General features: G+C 46.5%; 1 protein-coding gene across 4 annotated transcripts in view; it reads left to right on the top strand.

The window, feature by feature from the left end:
• The window catches only part of CLCN1 (chloride voltage-gated channel 1), a 150,293-nt gene that overhangs the window by 62,323 nt on the left and 65,885 nt on the right, over positions 1–22,085 (top strand). For 3 of the 4 annotated variants that reach the window (XM_050943367.1, XM_050943349.1, XM_050943341.1), the window contains exon 1: positions 4,687–4,884. The exons of the other annotated variant lie outside the window; for it this stretch is intronic. In XM_050943367.1, coding sequence (XP_050799324.1) covers positions 4,696–4,884 — 189 coding nt within the window. In that variant the 5' untranslated portion in view covers positions 4,687–4,695. Of the gene's footprint in view, positions 1–4,686; positions 4,885–22,085 lie in introns of those variants that run through there. 4 annotated transcript variants of the gene reach the window in all.

Raw genomic sequence — 22,085 nt, 5'->3', positions numbered from 1 at the left:
TGGTCCCCACAAAACCTTGCCCGGGGACCCCCAAGACCCAGACCCTCTGGATCTTAACACAAGGAAAGTAAACCCTTTCCCTCACCGTTGCCTCTCCCAGGCTTCCCCTCCCTGGGTTACCCTGGAAGATCACTGTGATTCAAACTCCTTGAATCACAAAACAGAGAGGAAAATGCACCTTCCCTCCTCCTTCTCTCTCCCCATCCCAGATTCTCCCTGAGAGAGACAGTAATCCTGGCACAGAGAGAAATTAGCCTCTCTCTCCCCCTTCCCTCCTTTCTCCCCACCAATTCCCTGGTGAATCCAGACCCAGTCCCCTGGGATCTCACCAGAATAAAAAACAATCAGGTTCTTAAACAAGAAAAGCTTTTAATTAAAGAAGGAAAAACAGTAAAAATTATCTTTGTAAATTTAAAATGGAATAGGTACAGGGTCTTTCAGCTATAGACACTGGGAACACCCTTCCAGCCTAAGTATTCAAGTACAAATTAAAATCTTTTCAGCAAAATGCCAATTTGAACTCCTTTCAGCCAAATACACATTTGCAAATAAAGAAAACAAACATAAGCCTAACTCGCCTTATCTATCTAGTACTCACTATTCTGGATCTATAAGAGCCTGTATCGGAGAGATTGGAGAGAAACCTGGTTGCACGTCTGCTCCCTCTGAGCCCCCAGAGTGAACAACAACCAAAATCTAACAGCACACACAGAAACTTCCCTCCCTCAAGATTTGAAAGTATCCTGTCCCCTGATTGGTCCTCGGGTCAGGTGACAGCCAGGCTCACTGTTCTTGTTAACCCTTTCCAGGCAAAAGAGATATGAAGCAGTTTTGTTCTATTAACTCTTACTTATCTGTTTATGACATCTCCCCTTTGTTGTCTACCAGTCTCTCTCTCTCCTTCAAATCCCACCTCTTCCTTACCTCTCACTGATAATCACTTGACAGGGGCGGCTCCAGGCACCAGCACGCCAAGCGCGTGCCTGGGGCGGCAAGCTACGGGGGGTACTCTGCCAGTCGCCACGAGGGAGGCAGGCAGGTTGCCTTCGGTGGCATGCCTGCTGAGGGTCTGCTGGTCCCTTGGCTTCGACGGACCTCCTGCAGGCTGCCGCCAAATCCGTGGGACCAGGGACCTCCTGCAGGCAAGCCACAGAAGGCAGCCTGCCTGCTGTACTTGGGGCGGCAAAATACCTAGAGATGCCCATGTCTCCTGATAATCTCTTTCTTCACATATCTTGTCTTTATGTTGCCTGTTTTAGGATCTGAATGGAGCAAGGAACGTTCCTTGTTCTCTCTGTGTGTAAAGCTCTGTCTACCTTGCTGGCACTCTGTACAAGTTGTTTTGCATAATAGTAACTCTGCCTCCTCAAAATCTTTCCTCATCTCCCTGAAGTTTTAACTCAATATAGGATTCTTCTTCACACTTCGCTCTAAGCTGTTGTGTAGTACTGCTGAATGACCCACTAAACAGCTGCCATGTTTCATCTGGGAAGTGGCTGCGTTCTGATCGGCGGTCCTGAGATTTTTATACACAGAGATTGTAAAGTGTTCTAGGGTCTTTTAGAATGAAAGTGCTAGAGAAATGTATGAGGTTGTTATTCTTCTAATACCTGGTTTGAACAGAAGGCTCAGAATCTGTATGGGCAAGGCACAGTGGGTAATATTAGTCCTGCCCTGGTGATTGATAGCACTGGGATTTGAGGTAATAAATCTCCTCCAGGACAGGGTCGTGAGAGAGGTGCTAGCACCCAAGGTCAGTCCAGATATTGCCCCCTTCTCTCACTCCCCTTGAGTGAGAACCTGGGAGGGGAAGTCTCACTGTTTTCATCATAAAGGTGGCAGGTAGGGAGGGTTTGGGTGGGTGAGTGGGTGGGAGATTAGGAACTATATTACAGCAGGTCTAAACAGGTGACTGCAGCATCCTGAGAGACAGAAGAAGGGAGTGTTGGACTGGAGTGAGAGACTGGGAATCAGGCAAGAACGTGGGGCGAGAGAGAGAGCTGGTGAGGGAAGGAGAGAGAGAGATGGCTGACAGAAGGAAATTCCCATCTCACGTGAGTGTTCCCTCCATTTCTCTTCCTTTCTGTTTCATGCTGTTTTAAATGAAAATAGAGTACAAGACCGTGCTGAGATGGGGGTTTGCAACCCGAGGGGAGTGCCATGAGCACTTTGGGGGAATCCAGAGCTTCTCTCCCACTGCTGCCAGGCATGCAGAGGGGCCATGCCTGTGAGGGGTTGAGGCATATTAGAACAAAGTGACATTTTTTCAGAGAGTAGAAATTTTGCCAAAAATGCATTTTTTGGAGGGGGGGGGGGGGGCTCTGAAACATTTCATGAATTGGATCAAACTGGACAAAACCCCTGATCTTTTCCAAAAATTCAAAATGTTTCTTTTCAACCATTTTGAGACATTTCATGTTGATTTTTTCATTTCAAAATGGCATTTTGTTTTCAAATTTGGCCAATTAAAAAAAAACACAAAAGAGGGTGAAGAACCCAAAATGGCCCAATCATAATGAAAATCTGAAGAAAAAAATAATGTCAAATGAACTGAAATGTTTTGGTTTATTCAAAACCAATTTTTTCCTAGTTTTTCAATTTGATGGAAAACATTGAAAAAAATGATTTCAGTTCAAATCAAACTGCATTTTTCCCCAGATTTTTTAGTTTAGCCCCTGAACTCCAAAGTCCATTATTTGCTCAGTTCTACGGCATATACCCTCCAGCACAGTCAGCTATCTTGGGTAGATTCTGGAGCAGTAATGAGGAGCCGATAGTGTTTGTGCCGATAGTGAAGGCTTCTTGCACTGTCCCCTGCTTTGCACACTTACCCAAAATGAGAAATATTTACTGGTCCTGGGGTGGGGTCACATGGGTCACTTGCCAAGCAGCACCAGTACAATGCTGCGGTGTCCTGAGGGAAGGGGAGTGATATGCCAAGCAATGATGAAACCCGTTAGCAAGGAAAACTGGGGGGCTGAGGGCAGTAAGAGAGATGGAGGGAGGGTGAGAGACAGAGGGAAACCACTTCAGGGAATACATGGTGGATGAACTGGGTTGATTCACAGCAGAGGTGAGAGGTTAATGGCAAGAGACACAGATAGGAGATGCACACAGGAGTCTGGGTAGTTCCGAGCCGGGTCACCATCTATAAGAGTCACATAGGGAGAGAGGGGCTGAGAGATGCAGAGCGGGAATCTCTTCTAGGGGATCTTCACCAGAGGATTTTGGGCAGCTCTGAATAGAACAGAATGAGAGAGGGAAGGGTTGGAAAGCTGCAGAAGTGGGGGGGTCTCAAGCTGGGGTGTGGAATGGAACATTTGGAGACCATAAGCACTGCGGAACTGTTGTGCTGAGCCCATGAACGGGCTGTCTTCCCCGAAAAGTGGTCCCCAGAGTGAAAAGCTGAGTAGTCCCTGTTCTTGGGGGGATTGTGTGGGGACTGGGGCAGCCCCTTTATCATGGAGAGAGCGATCAAACCCCAGGAGATACACACAAGGGACTGGGGCCATTCAGAGAGGTTGACCCTCTTTAGCTTCCACAGGAGGAAGGAAGGGGCTGATAATAGGCATGTGATTTCCTCTTTCCCTGCATGCAATTCCTGCCAAAGAAATATTCCTGAGTTCCTCGCCTCATTAATTAATAGCTCATTAAAAGTCATAAAGTCATTGACAGGCCAATAACAGCGTGAAGACCTGCCACTAGGCCATGTGGAGGAACATGTTTCCTATTCTTATCACTGGCTGGCAAGCCCAGAGGCCCAGTTCCCCAGCCTGACTGCAAGCAGAACTGTGAAATGGGAGGCAGAGAGAGGGGGTGAAGGTCCTAGCTGCTCCCATCCATGGGTACCTTAGCACCAGGACAAATACATTTCTGAAGGGAGCCAAGGCTGAGCATCCACAAAACTCATCAGTTACATTCTTACACAGAGTTAATCCTCGGAGCAGTCAGCAAGGATGTGGTTAAAGATTAGTTATAAGTACCTTCAGGAGGTGTTCCAGGACCCCTCTTCCATGTGCTGGGCCTTGAACACTTATGGGGCTTTGTGCACATTCCCAGTTTGTCCTATCTGCGTGATTCCACACTGGGACTCATGGTCCCCTTTACCTTTTCATTTTGGTGTCCCGGGCTTTCTTGGAAGCTGGAGAAATGGAGAGAGACAACCTACTAACAGGATACTGTAAATGTGGCTCACTCACTACAGGAGAGATGAGCAGGGACAGGGGAGCCATTGGCACTCCTTCCTTCTCACACTTCCTCCTTCTGTCTCTCTCTGTACCTCTGGGTCTTTTTCTCACTGTGTAGCTCTCTTTCTCCCTCAGTGCCTTCTTCTCCCCCCGTCCCTCTCCTTCAGGATTCCCTCTCCCACACACCTGATACTCAATCCTGGCAGAGTTAATGCCTCTCGCTCAGATCAGATGTGGCACTGGGGGGTCATGTGACAGAGGAAGGTTGCTATAAATATAGTTAAACTCTGCAATCACTGCCCCAGATGCCTTTGGGCAGGAAGAGGAGAAAGTAAGAGAGACACAAGGAGGAGGGTGAGGAGGAAAGAGAGAGAGAGAAGGAGTAGGAGTGCAAAACAGGCAGAGACCATACTCTGGGCCAGCTGGCTAGGTGGTTCAGGGTTGGGCCTAGACCAGCACTATCGTCACAGCTGAGAGTGTGTGTTTGGGGGTGGGGGAGAGCAGTGTCATGGAGAGTTCTGAACATAAGATGGAGGAGCCCAGATTGGACTCAACCCTGTGGGGTGGTGCTCCCCAATACGTCTATGTCCACTTTGAGAAGTGCACCAGTTACGGGATCCCGTCGGAGGCAGGGCGCGAGGCCAGGGGGACAGGGGATGACCTGCACTACCTGGAGAACTCCCTCAACCATCCGCAGGTAGGGCTGGGCAATAGGGACATTGGGGCAACATAGATCTCCGTGGGGTGACATGGGTGGATGAGGCTGAAATGGTTCTGGGGAGTCCTGCTGGAGGTGATGCAGAGCATGCAGCCCTATCAGAGTGCCCTTCCAAACCTCTCCCTCCCCTTGCTCCTTAGCCTGCAGAGCTGGAATTGGCCCTTCCACCAGGCTTCTGTGGTGGCACTTACATTCAGGAGTGCTGAATAGTACTGTCCAGTGTCACTCCCCCCTTCAGGGGACACTGAATACTTAGTGAAGATGGGAAAAGTGGGGTGGGGAAAAGAAAACTGCCCCCATAACACACGTACAGTGTGATCAGAGAAATTTAGTCTACCACAATAGCATGGCACTGATACTCCACCGTGATAATATTTAGAGAGATCTGGAGAGAGAGAAAAAGAGAAAGAACACATATAGATGTATAGACAGAGACACACACACCGATGCCATGATTTATCCCTACACTAGTGCTGATTCCAGCACAGGGACCAAAAAGAAACAGTTTTCACCACCTCCCCTCCCTGATCCTGGAGCTTCTGGGGGCTGGTTTGAGTCCTCGTACAGATTAAGGTTTATTCAACGCCTAACCCTGCTCTGATTTGCCCCCTAGCTGCTGTAGCCATGATGCATATAGTGGCAACAGGAGCTAGCCAGGGCATAGATGTGTTCTGGCCATGCCAACTTCCCTCCTCTGGCCATGCTCATGACCTGCCCCTGGCATGCCCCGTGCACCAGAGACTCCAGTGGGGGCAAATGAGGAGCTGATTATGCTAGCTCTATACATGACAGAAAGGCCTCCTCCACTTGTATTCCCTGGGGAGGCCCATATATCTGCTTTGCAGCCACTTTGCTTAGGTTTAACTGGCAGCAAAGGGGCTTTACAATGACAGTGAATTTAGCCCAGTGATTATAGACAGAAAGAGTGAGAGAGTGAAAGACTGAGTGAGAGAGTGCACAGCTGGAAAGTATTTGCAAACATTTGTTTGAATAAAATGCTGCTGGTTTGTTTGGATGTTTTTTCTGGCCTCTGTGACGTTGCACTCCATATATTTTATGGAAATATGCTTATGAGTGTAAATATGATGTAACTGGAATATGCTTTATGCAAACGGTCTCTTGTAAGGTATCATTACAAAGCTTATAATCTACTGAGTGTGTTCATCCTATTTGTATGTATGTATCATTCTTGTATCTGAAGCCAGAAAAATGAAGTATAACTCTGAAGTCCTACTGTAATTATGCAAAGTGTGGGCCATTAATGGTGGTTTGGAAGTTTGATGGCTCCCATTGACTAGGACAATTGGTTATAAATGGCTCTGTTTACTTGAAAACCTCCCTGGGTACATGCAGGCCAGCCCTGGAAGAATGAGGTCTCTCAGGACATGTGACCATATCACATGATGCTGAAATCCATCTTAAATCTACTGCTTTTCCGTTTAGAAGGAGGGGTGGGGACCCAGAGAGACAAAGGGTTCGTGCCTTGGGCCAAAGCTATAAAAGGAGATAGAACAGAGCAAAGGGGGCTGACAATCATGAGAAATCCCCTAGTTACCACCTGAGCTGGAACTAACAAGGTCTGTACCAGCGAAAGGATTGGGCCCAGACTAGGAAGGCATCTAGTCTGTGAAAGAAGCTTATTGGAACATCTCTGGGGGTGAGATTTACCTGTAAACAATTTCTTAATGTATTAGGCTTAGATTTACGTGTTTTATTTTATTTTGCGTGGTAACTTGCTTTGTTCTGTCTGTTGTTATTTGAAACCACTTGAATCCTACTTCTTATACTTAATAAAATCACTTTTGTTTATTAATTAACCTAGAGTAAGTGATTAATACCTGGGGGAGCAAACAGCTGTGCATATCTCTCGATCAGTGTTATAGAGGGTGGACAATTTATGAGTTTACCCTGTATAAGCTTTATACAGAGTAAAATGGATTTATTTGGGGTTTGGATCCCATTGGGAACTGGGTGTCTGGGTGCTGGAGATAGGTGACCAGCTGAGCAGTTTTTGGTTAAAGTCTGCAGCTTTGGGGGAGTGGACCAGACCTGGGTCTGTGTTGCAGCAGGCTAGTGTGTCTGGCTCAACAAGGCAGGGTTCTGGAGTCTCAAACTGGCAGGGAAAATGGGCTCAGAGTTAATTCCAGCACGTCAGGTGACAGTCCCAAGGGAGTCTCTGTGACCAAACCAGTCACAGTTTCTTTCTAGTTGTTTTTATAAATATTTGGAAGAGTGATTTTTGTTGGTAGCAGAAAGTGACAATCTGGTGAATATTCATGCATAGCTTCCCATCTTGAGAATGCTTTGATTTCCCTCCTGGATAGAAAGATGTCAGCCATCCAATCGGGGAACAAGATGCCAGATCATGTGGCTTAGGTGACCAATCACATGGACAAAAATAACAAACTTTCATCAGCAATAGCAGCCACAGCGAAGAGTTACGAGTGGCCCCTAGACTGAAATATATTCACAAGAACTATTTGCTGAATAATTTGGAAGAACCAACCAATATGGAAAAATTGGAAGGTGTCTGCAAACAGAAATGTGGTCTAAATTTGTGATACATAAATTGTTTTCTTCTAAAGATTGCCCAGCTATAATAAACACAGAATGAGAGACAGATGGATAAACACATACACACACACACATGCCCAGATGCTATATAATATATGCATGTTCCATCATCAAAGCATATCCATACAAACACAGGTGCACTAACACACACAACCTCATGCACAAGCAGAGCTACTTAAACACACACAAAGCCACATGCTACCCCCATGCCCACCCTCTCTCACACACAAACAAGCACGCAGGGTCATAGACACCACAGACAATGACACCACATACCCTACACGCATGCCCTGGTTCCCAGACACTGCATGGAGTTATAAGCAGACACATAACTCAAGTAGTCAAACACACATGTTTTTCCCTCAATGTCCTCTACCTGAGTGCACGTGCATAAACACACCTTCATGCAAAAAACAGTATGAAGTCACATGTGTGCATGCACATACACATACACACACCCACATATATATGTGTACATGGTCTCACACATTCTCCTTCAACATCCATACACATGCAGCCACACAGATGTTTGCACACTCACTGAACACATGTACACACTCAGACACATAGCATTATATACATAGATCTCAAACGTACAAACATATGCACATGCACACACAGCTTCACAAGAAGATTCATTCATGCACAAACATGCCTTGCACACACATATCTCACACACATATATTCCATGTGCACATCCCCCCAGCATAAATATATAGGTGGATACTCACAGCCTCACACACATACCTTGCACAGACACACATGCATGCACATAACCTCTTGTGCATATATGTGCATCCACACAGCCTCCAACCCTCCCACTCACAGAGTCTCTCTCTCTCTCTCTCGCTCTCTGCCACATACACACACACCGACTCTCATGCACACACACTGTCTGATGCATGCCCACAAAGAATCATCTATACATGAACACTGCTGCACAGCTGAGTTTTGGATAATTCTCTCTCTACATCCGAAATAAGACGCTTTCCCAAGGGAGTTCTAAGTGCTGCAGGGAGTGGAACAAGCAGGTTGTGTGTGACCCTAGAGCAGTCTCCCACTCTGAGTCCCCCACTCGCAGCAGGGAGTTCTCTGAGCAGTGGTGGGCAAGCTTAAGGGGAATTGGGAGGTACAATGATTACCAGGAGATTGCTGTGGGAGATATGGTGGATGAGGCAATGACTTTGTCCCACCTGTTCAGTCTAGAGACTTACCTTGACATTTAAAATTACACATTAAATGAATATAGTGAGGTCTCAAACATCAGGCCCAAGAGGAACTGTGGCCATATCACACTGCTAGTTGAAGTACGACTGCAAGAAGGGCAGGACTGAGGGGCATTAGGAGGACTGTGCAAGGAGCCCAGCCCTGCAATAGCAGGGGGCTGCAGGGCAGGACTGAGGGGCATTGGCAGGGCTGTGTGGGGAGCCCAGGGCTGGAATAGCAGGGGAATGAAGGGCAGGACTGAGGGGCAATGGCAGAGCTGTGTGGGGAGCCCAGCACTGCAATAACAGGGGGCTGCAGGGCAGGACTGAGGGGCATTGGCAGAGCTGTGTGGGGAGCCCAGGGCTGGAATAGCAGGGGAATGAAGGGCAGGACTGAGGGGCAATGGCAGAGCTGTGTAGGGAGCCCAGCACTGCAATAGCAGGGAGCTGCAGGGCAGGACTGAGGGGCATTGGCAGAGCTGTGTGGGGAGCCCAGGGCTGGAATTGCAGGGGGATTAAGGGCAGGACTGAGGGGCAATGGAAGAGCTGCCTGGGGAGCCCAGGGCTGGAATAGCAGGGGATGAGGAGGCTGCTGTTAAGCCTGAGGTGAGTGGGAATCAGTTCGTATTTTGGACTAAATTATACTGGCAACTGCATGCAGTTGCCCAGGACAAGAATAGCAAATCAATATGTTTTGTGAGATCATCACTATGCACATACATTTCCCCTGGTGCTTTATCCAGTCTCCCTTAGAATAACTCAAGCCATGAGGCTTCCCCTACTTCCTTTGGGAATCTATTCTATGCTCTACTAGATTACAAGATTTCAGCATTAAAAAATGTTTTCCTATATCCAGCTTGAAATTTTCCATGGTCCAATTTCATTTCATTTACTCTTAGCTTCTTCTCCCTCCTCAGTGTTTACACCCTTCAGATATTTGCAGACTGTTATCATGTTCCATCTTAGTCATCATTTAACCGAGCTAGACGTACTTAGCCCTTTTAATCTTTCATAGATTCATAGATTCTAGGGTCAGAAGGGTTCCAATGGGATCATCTAGTCTGACCCCCTGCACAAAGCAGGCCACAGAACCCTACCCATCCAGTTCTATAACCACCCCTAACCTATGCCTGAGTTATTGAAGTCTACTTCTCAGGATCCTCTGCAATTTTCCTGGGGTTTTATGGTACTGAGCTTGCTCCCTGTGCTGAAAAAGTGCAGTCACTGAACTAGTCCCATCCAGAGAGGGACTGTCTCTCTCACACACACCCCACCCCCAGTCAATGGCAGGAGACCTGTTGTGCTATTTTTTTACCGTAGTGATCTGGAAGTGGGATAAGGGCAGGGTAAATTTGATAGTTCCCAGCGTGGCATTAATTATGGTCCATCTAAACTCCCCTGGGTTTCTTTTCCTAGAAGAACCATACTACACTTGCTGGTTATACACTTAGATAACTTTTTCGGGAGGCCTCTAGGTTCGTCGTATGAGGGGGAATACTGTAACAGGGTACAGGTTATGTTGTTGGTTACTGGAATAGCCTCTAGGCAGGACAATATTCCCGTGGCCAAGCAAGTCCTGTGGGTATATGTTTGGTTGTGTACTAGTGAGGCTACTGATTGGCTAAGATTTAGAAAAATATTACTTTCCCATCCCCACCCTAAGTTCATTAAGGAGGAGAGGTTAAGGAACATTAAAAGTTTCATTTTCAGGTAGTCTTGGCTAGCTTCCGCAAGCTATTCTTCGAGATTTCGTAGTCTTAATTCACTTAGCTGTCCAGCAGTGAGGCAGCAAGGGAGAGGTTACTAGCACAATCACCTTGCTTGCTTGGAGGCTTTATTATGTCCTCAGGTGGAGAGGTTGTTTTCTTAGCAAAACTCAAAGGCTCAGTGGGTCTGTCAGCAGACAAAGGAGAGGTTACCAGCTCCTTTTCCTTGTCCTTCACTCCTGCTGAACAACAACGCCAGAAGGAAAGATAGCTCATCATCAGTCAGAGAGCCATTACAGTGGGAAACATAGGCAGGTAGTCAATTCTTGGCGCTTCACAGCGGTGTTGGTAATTAACAGGATTTGATAAGGGTCTTTCAGCATGAGACCAGGGCAGTTCCTCGCTGGTGGACCTCCATGTAGACCCAGTCTTCTGGTTTCAGCGAGCGGCAGAGGGGTTTTTTGGTATATAAAAAACTGTATATAAAAAACCTAACACATTTCATTAGTGCCTGGAAATAATTAAGCATTGTGTTATTTATTAAATGAATGCCCGTCTGAGCCAACGCCAGCAGGGCACTGTCGGTAGTTGCATTGGGTGCCCTGGTAAAAATTTTATGAGGGCTGAGTACGGTTTTTCAATTGGGAGTGGCCCTCAAAGGGCATTTGGCCATACTGGATCTGTGAAGCTGCACATAACTTGTTATAATTCGTCCAGTAAAATTAAGTTCGCAGTCACTGTTGCTACTCACAGGAATGCCAAGTTTTACAACAGTTTTGGCATTGGCCTTTTTTCAAGGAAATACATTACTAAAACTGACACATACTCATAAGAGCAGCATTTTGGCATGTTTATAAAGTCAATCTGAATATTTACAAAGGGTCCCCATGGAGTGGGGTGAGATGCCTGTCCAGTCTGGACTGGCTTTCCACTGTTGTGTGCCAGACAAATAGGGCAAGAATTATAATATTGCTGAGCCATGACCAAAAACTTTGGGGCATACTAATGCCGTACCACTGATGCAATCATCCCTCCCTTGCTCACGTGGGCCAAACCATGGGCCACGCAAGCAAGGTAGGGGAGCAAAGCCTGGGGCGCAACCAGGTGACCATCTAGAGCGCATCACAAGGCATCCTCAGGGTTTAGAGAGCACCTGTTCTGCTTCCAACTGTCTTTCTCCCCCTCAGACGCTGAGTCCTGCATAAGCACCAGGTCACGAGGGGACGCAGCTGGAGAAAGAGTTTGCAGCATACAAAGAGAAAAAATTTCAGAGGGAGCCGGAGACCCGGAAAGGGCAGCTTTCCTGGCAGCAGCGTCTGCCAGGGCATTTCCGCACGTAACATCATCACAGGGCTTTTGATGGGCAGAACATTTAACAACAGCAATTGCAGACGGAAGCTGAAGGGCAAATAAAAGGGCATTAACATAAGGGCCATGACTAATGGGTGCTCCTCCAGAGGTAAGAAATCCTCTATGTTTCCAGAGCTGCCCATAATCATGCACCACCCCGAAGGCATATCTGGAATCCGTATAGATGGTAACAGACTTGCCCTCAGCTATGGAGCAGGCCCTGGTAAGGGCGACTAGTTCCGCCACCTGGGCAGAGCTGGCCTTTGGAAGACAGTAGGCTTCCACCGGGCCATGGGGGGCACAAACTGCATAGCCAGCTACAAGCTGGCCCGAGGGTTTTCCTAAGACATAAGCCATTCACATAAAATAACTCAGAAATCTGAAGCGGAGTGTCCAAATCAAGCCTGGGAGAAGAGAGCTCAGCAGTTACTGTTAGACAGTCATGAGGTTCACCATCCCCGCCCTGTGGGCAACAGAGAGGCCGGGTTAAGCACAGGACACCTAGTTAAGGTAACATTAGATGCATTCAAAAGAAGCATCTCGTATTTAGTGAGCCTGGAGTTAGTTACTGTTGAGTTTTACCCTTAGTGAGGAGAGCAGTGACAGCATGGGGAACCACAACAATCAAGGGGCTACCCAGCACAAGGGTAGCGGAAGATTCCACGAGGGCCCCCGCAGCAGCCACAGACCTAAGACAAGGAGAGAAGCCAGCAGCTACAGGGTCCAAAGAGGAGCTAAAATATGCAATGGATCTCTGCTTATTTCCGTGGGTTTGTGTAAGGACCACTTGGGCCATCCCCTCCTTTTCATGACAATAGAGAGTAAAGGGCTTCTTGTAATCAGGGAGGCCCAGTGCCGGTGCTCGGGCCAGAACATGCTTAACCTGAGTGAAAGCCTCATTAGCCTCCGATGTCCAAGGGATGAGGTCTGTGACCTTATCTAAGGTTAAGTCTTGCAATTACAACATTTAAACATTTGAATAAAATCAATCTGCTTAAAATATTTCTTTCTTTACAAATATTCTTACTGATTGCAGGCAAAACTGAGGAATTACTCAAATTACTCCCCATATTTTCCTGTATTTGTTTTATAGGCAGGTCAAGTTTTAATGGCTTCTACCTTTTTAACTTCTGCCTTTGAATACTTGTTGATTTGAAATGGAAAACACAATCCATTTTGGCTTCCCTTTCGCAACATGACCGTTGATTACACAGAGCCACCTGAAGGATTAGTGCGGGGTACTCACTACAGCTTCTATCTGCTATTTGTTACCAAAACAGATTTAAATCTTTTACCATTCTTCTGGCTTTGACTGCCCTGTTGCAGCCACAACTTTGAATTGTTTTCTTGTTTAGTTTTGTGTTCTGGCAAGAGTGTTGTTTTTTGTTTTTTGTTTTTTTGGTTTTACGACCCAAAACAACACCAATTTATTATAAAACAAAGATTGTACACACCAGGAGTGTTCCTTAGCAAATTTGACTAACTTTTTCATAGTTAAATGATTTTACTTAAATAACCTTTTGCTGATTATTCACAGACATTCTCAAAAGAAACCAAGATTTTTCTTTTCATAACACCTTCTTTTAACATTTGTACTTAGTTTTATTACTTAATTTTCTCCAATAACTACAGAGTTAACTTTTAACTTTTTTTTTCTTTTAACTTCCTCAAACTGCGGTTGCCCGTTTGTTTGGGCCCAATCCTTTTTCTTGCTGTATTATTTCTTTCCATGGGCACAAGCATTATTTCACTACCAATTTAACAAGGAGGGTGGGCTTTTTGACTAACCTCCCTTTTATCTATTTATGCACACCTATTTATATACACACATTACATCTAGATGCATCTTGTTTAATAATTAATGTTTTCTCTATGTCCGGACTTAATATAATTTTCCCCTGAAGCAGTAACAACCCCTCAGCACTGGTGCATTGTAAGAAAGGACAGTTGCAGGGCTACAGACAATGAGAAAGATAGGGAGAACAACAACATTCTGCATATTTATAGACTCATAAATCAGAAGAGACCAATATGATCATCTAGTCTGACCTCCTGCACAAGGCAGGCCACAGAACCCTACCCATCCACTTTTATAACAACCCCTAACCCAGGACTGAGTTATGGAAATCCTCAAAATTGGTTTGAAGACCTCAAGCTGCAGAGAATCCACCAGCAAGCGACCCATGCCCCATGCTGCAGGGGAAGGCGAAAAACCTCCAGGGCCCCTGCCAATCCGCCCTGGAGGAAAATTCCTTCCTGACCCCAAATATGGCGATCAGCTAAACCCTGAGCATGTGGGCAAGACTCACCAGCCAGCACCCAAGAAGGAATTCTCTGCAGTAACTCAGTTCCCATCCCATCCAACATCTCCCCGCAGACCATTGAGCAGACTTATCTGGTGATAATCCAAGATCAATTGCCCAAATTAAACTATCCTATCATAACATCCCCTCCATATACTTATCAAGCTTAGTCTTAAAGCCAGATAAGTCTTTTGCCCCCACTACTTCCCTCGGAAGGCTGTTCCAGAATTTCACTCCCCTAATGGTTAGAAACCTTCGTCTAATTTCAAGTCTAAACTTCCTTATATCCAGTTTGCACCCATTCGTCCTCGTGCCTACATTAGTACTAAACTTAAATAATTCCTCTCCCTCCCTAGCGTTAACCCCCCTGATATATTTATATAGAGCAAGCATATCCCCCCACAGCCTTCTTTTGGCCAGGCTAAACAAGCCAAGCTCTTTTGAGTCTCCTTTCATAAGGCAGGTTTTCCATTCCTCGGATCATCCTAGTAGCCCGTCTCTGGACCTGTTCCAGTTTGAATTCATCCTTCTTGAACATGGGACACCAGAACTGCACACAATATTCCAGATGGGGTCTCACCAGCGCCTTATATAACGGTACTAACACCTCCTTATCTTTGCTGGAAATACCTCGCCTGATGCATCCTAAAATCGCATTTGCTTTTTTAACAGCCGTATCACATTGGCGGCTCATAGTCATCCTGTTATCAACCAATACCCCAAGGTCCTTCTCCTCCTCTGTCGCTTCCAACTGATGCGTCCCCAACGTATATCTAAAATTCTTATTATTAATCCCTAAGTGCATGACCTTGCACTTTTCACTATTGTATTTCATCCTATTACTATTACTCCAGTTTACAAGGTGGTCCAGATCTTCCTGAATAGTATCCCTGTCCTTCTCCATGTTAGCAATACCCCCCAGCTTTGTGTCATCTGCAAACTTTATTAGCACATTCCCGCTCTTTGTGCCAAGGTCAGTAATAAAAAGGTTAAATAAGATCGGTCCCAAAACCGATCCTTGAGGGACTCCACTAGTGACCTCCTTCCAGCCTGACAGTTCACCCTTCAATACGACCCGCTGGAGTCTCCCCTTTAACCAGTTCCTTATCCACCTTACAACTTTCATATTCATCCCCATCTTTTCCAATTTAACCAACAGTTCCCCATGTGGAACCGTGTCAAACGCCTTACTGAAATCTAGGTAAATTATATCTACCGCATTTCCTTTATCTAAGTAATCCATCACCTTCTCAAAGAAGGAGATCAGATTGGTTAGGCACGATCTACCTTTAGTAAATCCATGTTGCAATTCGTCCCAATTACCATTGACCTCTATGTCCTTAACTACTTTCTCCCTTAAAATTTTTTCCAAGACCTTACATACTACAGACGTCAAGCTAACAGGCCTATAATTACCCGGATCACTTTTATTCCCTTTCTTAAAAATAGGAACTACGTTAGCAATCCTCCAGTCGTACGGCACAACCCCCGAGTTTATCGATTGCTTAAAAATTCTCGCTAACGGGCTCGCAATTTCACGCGCCAGTTCCTTTAATATCCTCGGATGGAGATTGTCCAAGCCCTCCAATTTTGTCCCATTAAGCTGTTCAAGTTTGGCCTCTACCTCAGTTGCGGTAATATCCACTTCCATATCCACATTCCCGTTTATCATCCCTCCATCATCGCGAAACTCCTCACTAGTCTTATTAAAAACGGAGGCAAAGTACTTATTTAGATATTGGGCCATGCCTAGGTTGTCCTTAACCTCCATTCCATCCTCAGTTTATAGCGGCCCCACTTCTTCTTTCTTTGTTTTCTTCTTATTTATGTGGCTGTAGAACCTTTTACTATTGGTTTTGATTCCCTTTGCAAGGTCCAGTTCAATGCGGCTTTTAGCCTTCCTCACTTTATCCCTACATGTTCTGACCTCACCAAGGTAGCTTCCCTTGCTAATCCTGCCTTTCTTCCACTCCCTGTAAGCTTTCTGCTTTTTTCTAATCCCCTCTCTGAGTTGCTTGCTCATCCAGCTTGGCCTACAACTCCTGCCCATGGTTTTTTTCCCCTTTCTTGGGATGCAGGCTTCCGACAATTTCCGCAGCTGCGACTTAAAGTAATTCCAGGCCTCCTCCACATTTAAATCCACAAGTTCCTCTGTCCAATCCACTTCTCAAACTAATTTCCTTAACTCTTTAAAATTAGCCTTCGAGAAGTCAAAAACCCTAATCCCAGATCTACATGTGTGTATCCTTCCATCTAGTTTGAACTGAATGAGCTCATGATCACTCGAACCAAGGTTATCCCCTACCACCATTTCTTCTACGAGGTCCTCACTGCTCACCAAAACCAAATCTAAAATGGCATCCTCTCTCGTAGGTACTTCAACTACTTGATGAAGAAATCCATCCGCTATCACATCCAGAAAAATCTGACCCCTATTATTCTTGCAAGCACTCGTCCTCCAGTCTATATCCGGGAAGTTGAAGTCTCCCATAATCACACATTTCCCCTTTGTGTTTACTTCATTAAAGACATTAAAGAGGTCTCTATCCATATCCCAATCAGATCCTGGTGGTCTATAGCACACCCCAAGCACTATCTCAGGGGAAGCTCTAGTTGCTTTTTTACCCAGTGTGATTTTTGCCCAGACAGACTCTGTCTTATCCATTCCATCGCTTCTTATTTCATTACAGTTGATCTCATCATTGATATACAAGGCTACTCCACCACCTTTGCCTTTCTTCCTGTCTTTTCTAAACAGCACATAGCCTTCAATACCTGTACTTCAGTCATGAGTACTATTCCACCAGGTTTTGGTTATCCCTATAATATCTGGTTTCATTTCCTGCACCAGTAGCTCCAGTTCCTCCATCTTGTTACCTAGGCTCCTCGCATTAGTGTACAGACATTTTAATTTTTGGCGTTTGGCGTCAGTGACATTCTTTCCCCCATCGTGCACAGACCTTCTACCACCAGCATCACCTGTTACTCTGGTTTCTACTCCACTATTCCTCCTTGGATCAATTCTTTGGCCCGCAAGGGTATCCCCTCTCACTTTGTTTACTTCCCTCTCCAGGTTATATTCCGGTGTGGAGATCTCCTGAACATCTCCCAACCATCTCCCCCAACTTCCTAGTTTAAAGCCCTCTTGATGAGGTCGGCGAGCCTCCATCCTAGAATTCTATTTCCCTCCTTACTTAGGTGAAGTCCATCCTGAGCGAACAGTCGTCTATCCGTAAACGCTTCCCAATGACCATACATCCCAAAGCCCTCCTTATAACACCAATGCCTGAGCCATCTGTTGATCGCCATAATCTTGTCACTCCTTCGTCGCCCTGCTCTAGGAACCGGCAGAATCCCACTGAAGATCACCTGAGCCTCGATTTCTTTGAGCGTCTTCCCCAGTCTGGCATAGTCCTCCTTGATACATGAACAGCACAGTAAAATTCCTTCCTCGGTGTAGTTTGAGAGAGGGTTTCACTGCATTTTTGGGAAGTGGTCTTGCTGGGTTCAGGCAAATTTCAGCCAGTTGGGCAGATCCAATGTGCCCAACCTGGTCGGCATGATCGGCTCACAGTGCCCACAGGGAGGGAGAGACCTTAACCAGCCGTTCCTGTTGCAACAAGGAAGGGCTGGGGTCGGTCTTCTCCTTTAAAGTGTCCCTCTGAAAAAACTGCCAGGACCTCATTGTGAGCGGGATCAGGCACATCCAGATACACACCATTTGGGGTACAGCAGATCATACAATTTAATTTACACAGCAAATCTTTTCCCAAAAGATCATCAAGTAAACAAGAACTGAGGAGGAGAGCATAATAGTTAGACAGAGGACCAACAGAAACGGTCGGGAGTGAAGAGGTGGAGTGGGGCACAAGAACGTTGCCCACCCCTACAGCATTTACAATTTTCACGGAAAGGTGGAGGGCTGGGAATTCCTGTGCACAAAGGGTAGATTAGGAAGCTCCTGTATCTATTAGACAGGATGTGGGAATTCTATTAATAACAGAAAAGATAGTGAGGCCTGTCTGGTCAACAGGCAAAAGTGGGGCGATAATGTTACTTGTCTTCTAGCTTTCCTAATAACCCTAGTAACTGAGGGTTCTTTTTTTTTTTTTTCCAGTAATTCTGGGGTTGCTGTTGCATGGAGTCCAGTGCATATCTACCAGCACAACGGGGCCGGGAGGGGCACTCATATTTCCAGTGACCCTCTTGCCCACAGTAGTGGCAGGACCCAGGTCGCGGGGTGGGTGAGGGTTGCTGCTCAGGGCCCGAATTACCCCAACCCCTTCCTCCCCCCCGCTTGGGATAGTTTCTACATGTCCCCTTCATAGTTTGGATTTGAAGGGCCTTTAATTTGGTTTCCGTCTCATCCTTTTTCTTCTCCTGTTGTCGGTAAAAATGCTGAGCAGCTGCCAAAATCCTCTCCAAATCTTTTCCTTCCCAATCCACTATTCCAATTCTTAATTGCTCACTTACTTTTGGGAGGAGACTTTGTACAAAAGCAGCCACTACTGCTTGTTTCGCGGTTTCTTCCGCATTCTCTATTCCTGAGTGCCTTTCAAATACTTGTTTAAGGCGCTCCATATAATCAGCAGGGTTTTCACCTTTATTTTTTTTGGAAGCATTAATTTTTGTCCAATTTGCTTTCTTAGGGCACACAGAGAGAACTTCTCTTATCAAATTTTCCCTAAGTTGGACCAATCTGTCTTGAATGAGGTCCATGTCGGTGGCAGGCCACTTGGCCTTCCCATAGAGGCGGATTAGTGTCCTTTTGGGCAACATAGCTTATAGGAGCTAATTCATGTCTGCCCATGATGGATTATAACACCGAACAACCATACACAATTGATTCTGGAATTTAACTGGGTCTTTCCTAATTTTAGGGAATTTATTAATCAAATTATACAAGTCTCCCGGTGACCAAGGAGCATGCACAGTTTCTAAGTTTCCTTGGCCTCCTGGCAATTGCCTCAAAGGACCAATGAAGCTGGCATTTTCCTCCTCTCTATTACCAACAGTCTGGCCCGAAAGGCTTTGGGCAAGAATCAATTTCTCCTGTGTTTCCTTAAGTTTGTGCTTAAGCTTCTCCTGGGAGTCCTTAAAACTCCTCATGTGAGACTCCTGGCGCCGTTTTCCTGTCTCCGCATACCAATCAAAGTATGCATCAAACTGTCCCTGGGGCACGGCGTTGACAAGGAGTACACCCCATAGGTGCACAACTTTGTCAAGGTCGAAGCTTCCTTCCAGGGGAAACTGCAGTTTCGGATCATCCCTAGTATACCAATTCCATTTCTGCAAGTATCTACATGTCGACTGGCCATAATTCGAATACACATATGCAGCAGGCATGCCTTTAGGTGGGACCGGAATGTCTTTCGACCCTCTGGCCCCCATTCTCACCTCAGCTCACTTTCACTCAAGCCTGTCACACAACGAATGCTTACTCGGATTGCCACGATTCTACCATCAATGGCCTCTTTAGCCTGCCCTTGGCAGGGGAAAGGGACAGGTCCCGACTCCACAGCAGATCTGCAGGGAAAGAGGTTGATGGGGGGTGGGCCTAGGGAAAGGCCCATGGTCCCCGCTCACCTTTCTTCAGCCCAGGACACCAGCCTCCAAGCCAATGGTGCTCCTGCTGCTTCCGAGTCGGCGGGCACTTTCCCGGGGCTCCCCCTCTCTCCGAGCAGGAGAGGGAACTTATGGCTCCGGGGGGATGGACAAAAGAAAGGGACCCTGCAGCCCTTACTCATACACTGAATTATTTTTAGCAGTTACACCACGAGGGTTGGACATAAAGGTGCGGTCCCCGCACACCCCCTTCTGGCAAAGAGCACTGGCCCATCTTCAAGAGAAGGGGGTAGGCTGCTCCCACACCTCCGGAATGGTGGGCAGATTCCTGGGACTCCCCTCCTCTCTGAGCAGGGGAGGGATTCAAAGCTCCAAATGGATAATCAGGGACAGGGACTCGGTCACAGGGTCAGTCCAGGACTCAAAGGTAGAAGGGTAAAGGACAGGGTCGCATACATTAACACCTCGTCATGGGCAGGTTCCTCGCCGGTCCTGTTATGCAGAGGAGACCTCGTCCCATGTGCGTGACCCTCCAGTCAATCACTCCAAGCACAGCTGTGAGGCTTGCTTTCGAGACACTCCCAATCAGGAGGCTCGGGGCGTCTTTCCACAGCTGTCACTCACGCCGGCCGCACGGCCTTCACACACACATACAGGCACATTCCCAACACAGCCAATGGGGCGAAACCAGCCATCCTGGCTGTGGTCCCGGACCAACCTGGCAGACCAGGACTCCCGAACCTCACATGGAGGATCAGGATTTCCCTCCGGACCCAAAGAGTGCATTCCGAGGGAGACCCAGGCGCGACCCAGGTCTACTTCCATTTCTAACACATTACTTCTAGCGCCCACCTAGCGCTTTTACCTTTGCCTAATACTTACAAAACCTGTTCCTGATTTGGCCCAAAACTTCTACCCCGATTTGTATCCAAATTTTTCCTACCAACCCAAAGGGTGTCAAGCATGTCTGAGAACAATAAAGGTTCAGATCCAGCTTATAACTCACCCAGAGCTTGAGCCTATGGACCAGTCCTCCACCAACAACCCAGCAGCAGAGATTTAAAAGGTCTCTTACCTTTCAGTTGGGCCCAGGGTTTGGTGGGAGACTGCCCGCGGTCCTCCGGTCTGAGAAAGTCGTCTGTGGATCCCGGACGAGCCCCCAAATTGTTGTGGAAAATAGACCCCACAGTTGATTTTAGATCAGACAGCCTGAGGCTCCTTTATTTTGATACAAGCATATATGCAGGGAGAGACAGCATGACCCCACGCAAGAGGCAAGCTGCTCTGCTTTTTACAAATTTTACCATGCTTATAAAGGTTAAAACCGCAAAACGTAGCACGCTGGTTACACATGTTATTTGCCTTATTTGGAATATAATGTTCATAACAAGCAAGCTGACCAATTAATTTTTCATCTATGACAGAGCCCCAATTTTCCATCTATGGCTGTTCCTGTTATTGTCTTTGCCAGTCAAGTCAGAGGTTTGATCGTTCTAACACCTTTCTGTAGTCCCGATAGCAGGCTCAGCTGTCGTAACTTAACAGATCTCCTGGTTCCCCTTTATCCAATTCCAGTTCCTCTTTTTTGGGCCCTGACCACATCTTTCTGCTTCAACATGCCCTTTGTACAGAAAAACAAGCTAAGCTAAAGCTCTAAATTATTTTTGCTCAAAGGCCTAGGGCCTAAGACAAAGGGGGGGGGGGGTTTGCTTTTCCCTGACTCTTATACATCTCTTCTCCCCTGACAGAATGCAGAGTTCCTGGCACATCCCAGTTTTCTAAGTACTTGGAATGCCAGACGCTCTAATTTTCAAGGCTCTGTCCTACTCTTTACCCGTACCCCTTCGTCCTTATGATCTCAGACAATTCCAGAGGTCCGTAGAAGCATCTAGAAGCCTGGATATTTGGTCTGCAGTCAGGCATTTATTATGATTTTTGGTATCTCCTGCTTCCAACTGGGCAGGAACTGCTGTATGAATGGCCTTTCACTTGGGCTATTGCAATCTTTCCAGAGCATCCAGTCTAACCAGCCTGAATCAACTAATTTTTCTAGCCACTCCAGATAGGCTTTTTCACCTGGCCTCTTCTAGTTCAGATTCCTCCTTCATGCAAGACTCTTCCTCAGCAAACACACACACACACATAAGCTCCAGACAGACTTTAACCCATCCTCACTGGACAGACCTTTCTTCTCAGTCCTTTTCCTGCCCCCTAAGACTAACTCATTTCCCTCCAAGTCCTGACTCTTTCATCCTTCTGTCAAATGGGGCTGCCCGGGCAAGTGCAGCAGGAGGCTGACTGGCTGGCAGCAGCACTCAGCTGGGTGGTCCCCTGGGGCTTTTGCTTTCAAGTCTCTTTAGACTCAAAAATCCTGCTTGGACCCTGGTGGAAAGGTACTTGTAAGTGAACTTTAAGTAGTCTGGTTTGAGCATCATACATGGGTCAGATTCCAGCTCATTGGATGTTGTTTATTTGAC

Source organism: Gopherus flavomarginatus, chromosome 1, assembly GCF_025201925.1.
Source record: "Gopherus flavomarginatus isolate rGopFla2 chromosome 1, rGopFla2.mat.asm, whole genome shotgun sequence".
NCBI lineage: Eukaryota > Metazoa > Chordata > Testudines > Testudinidae > Gopherus > Gopherus flavomarginatus.
This window is presented reverse-complemented; position numbering and strand designations above follow the sequence as displayed.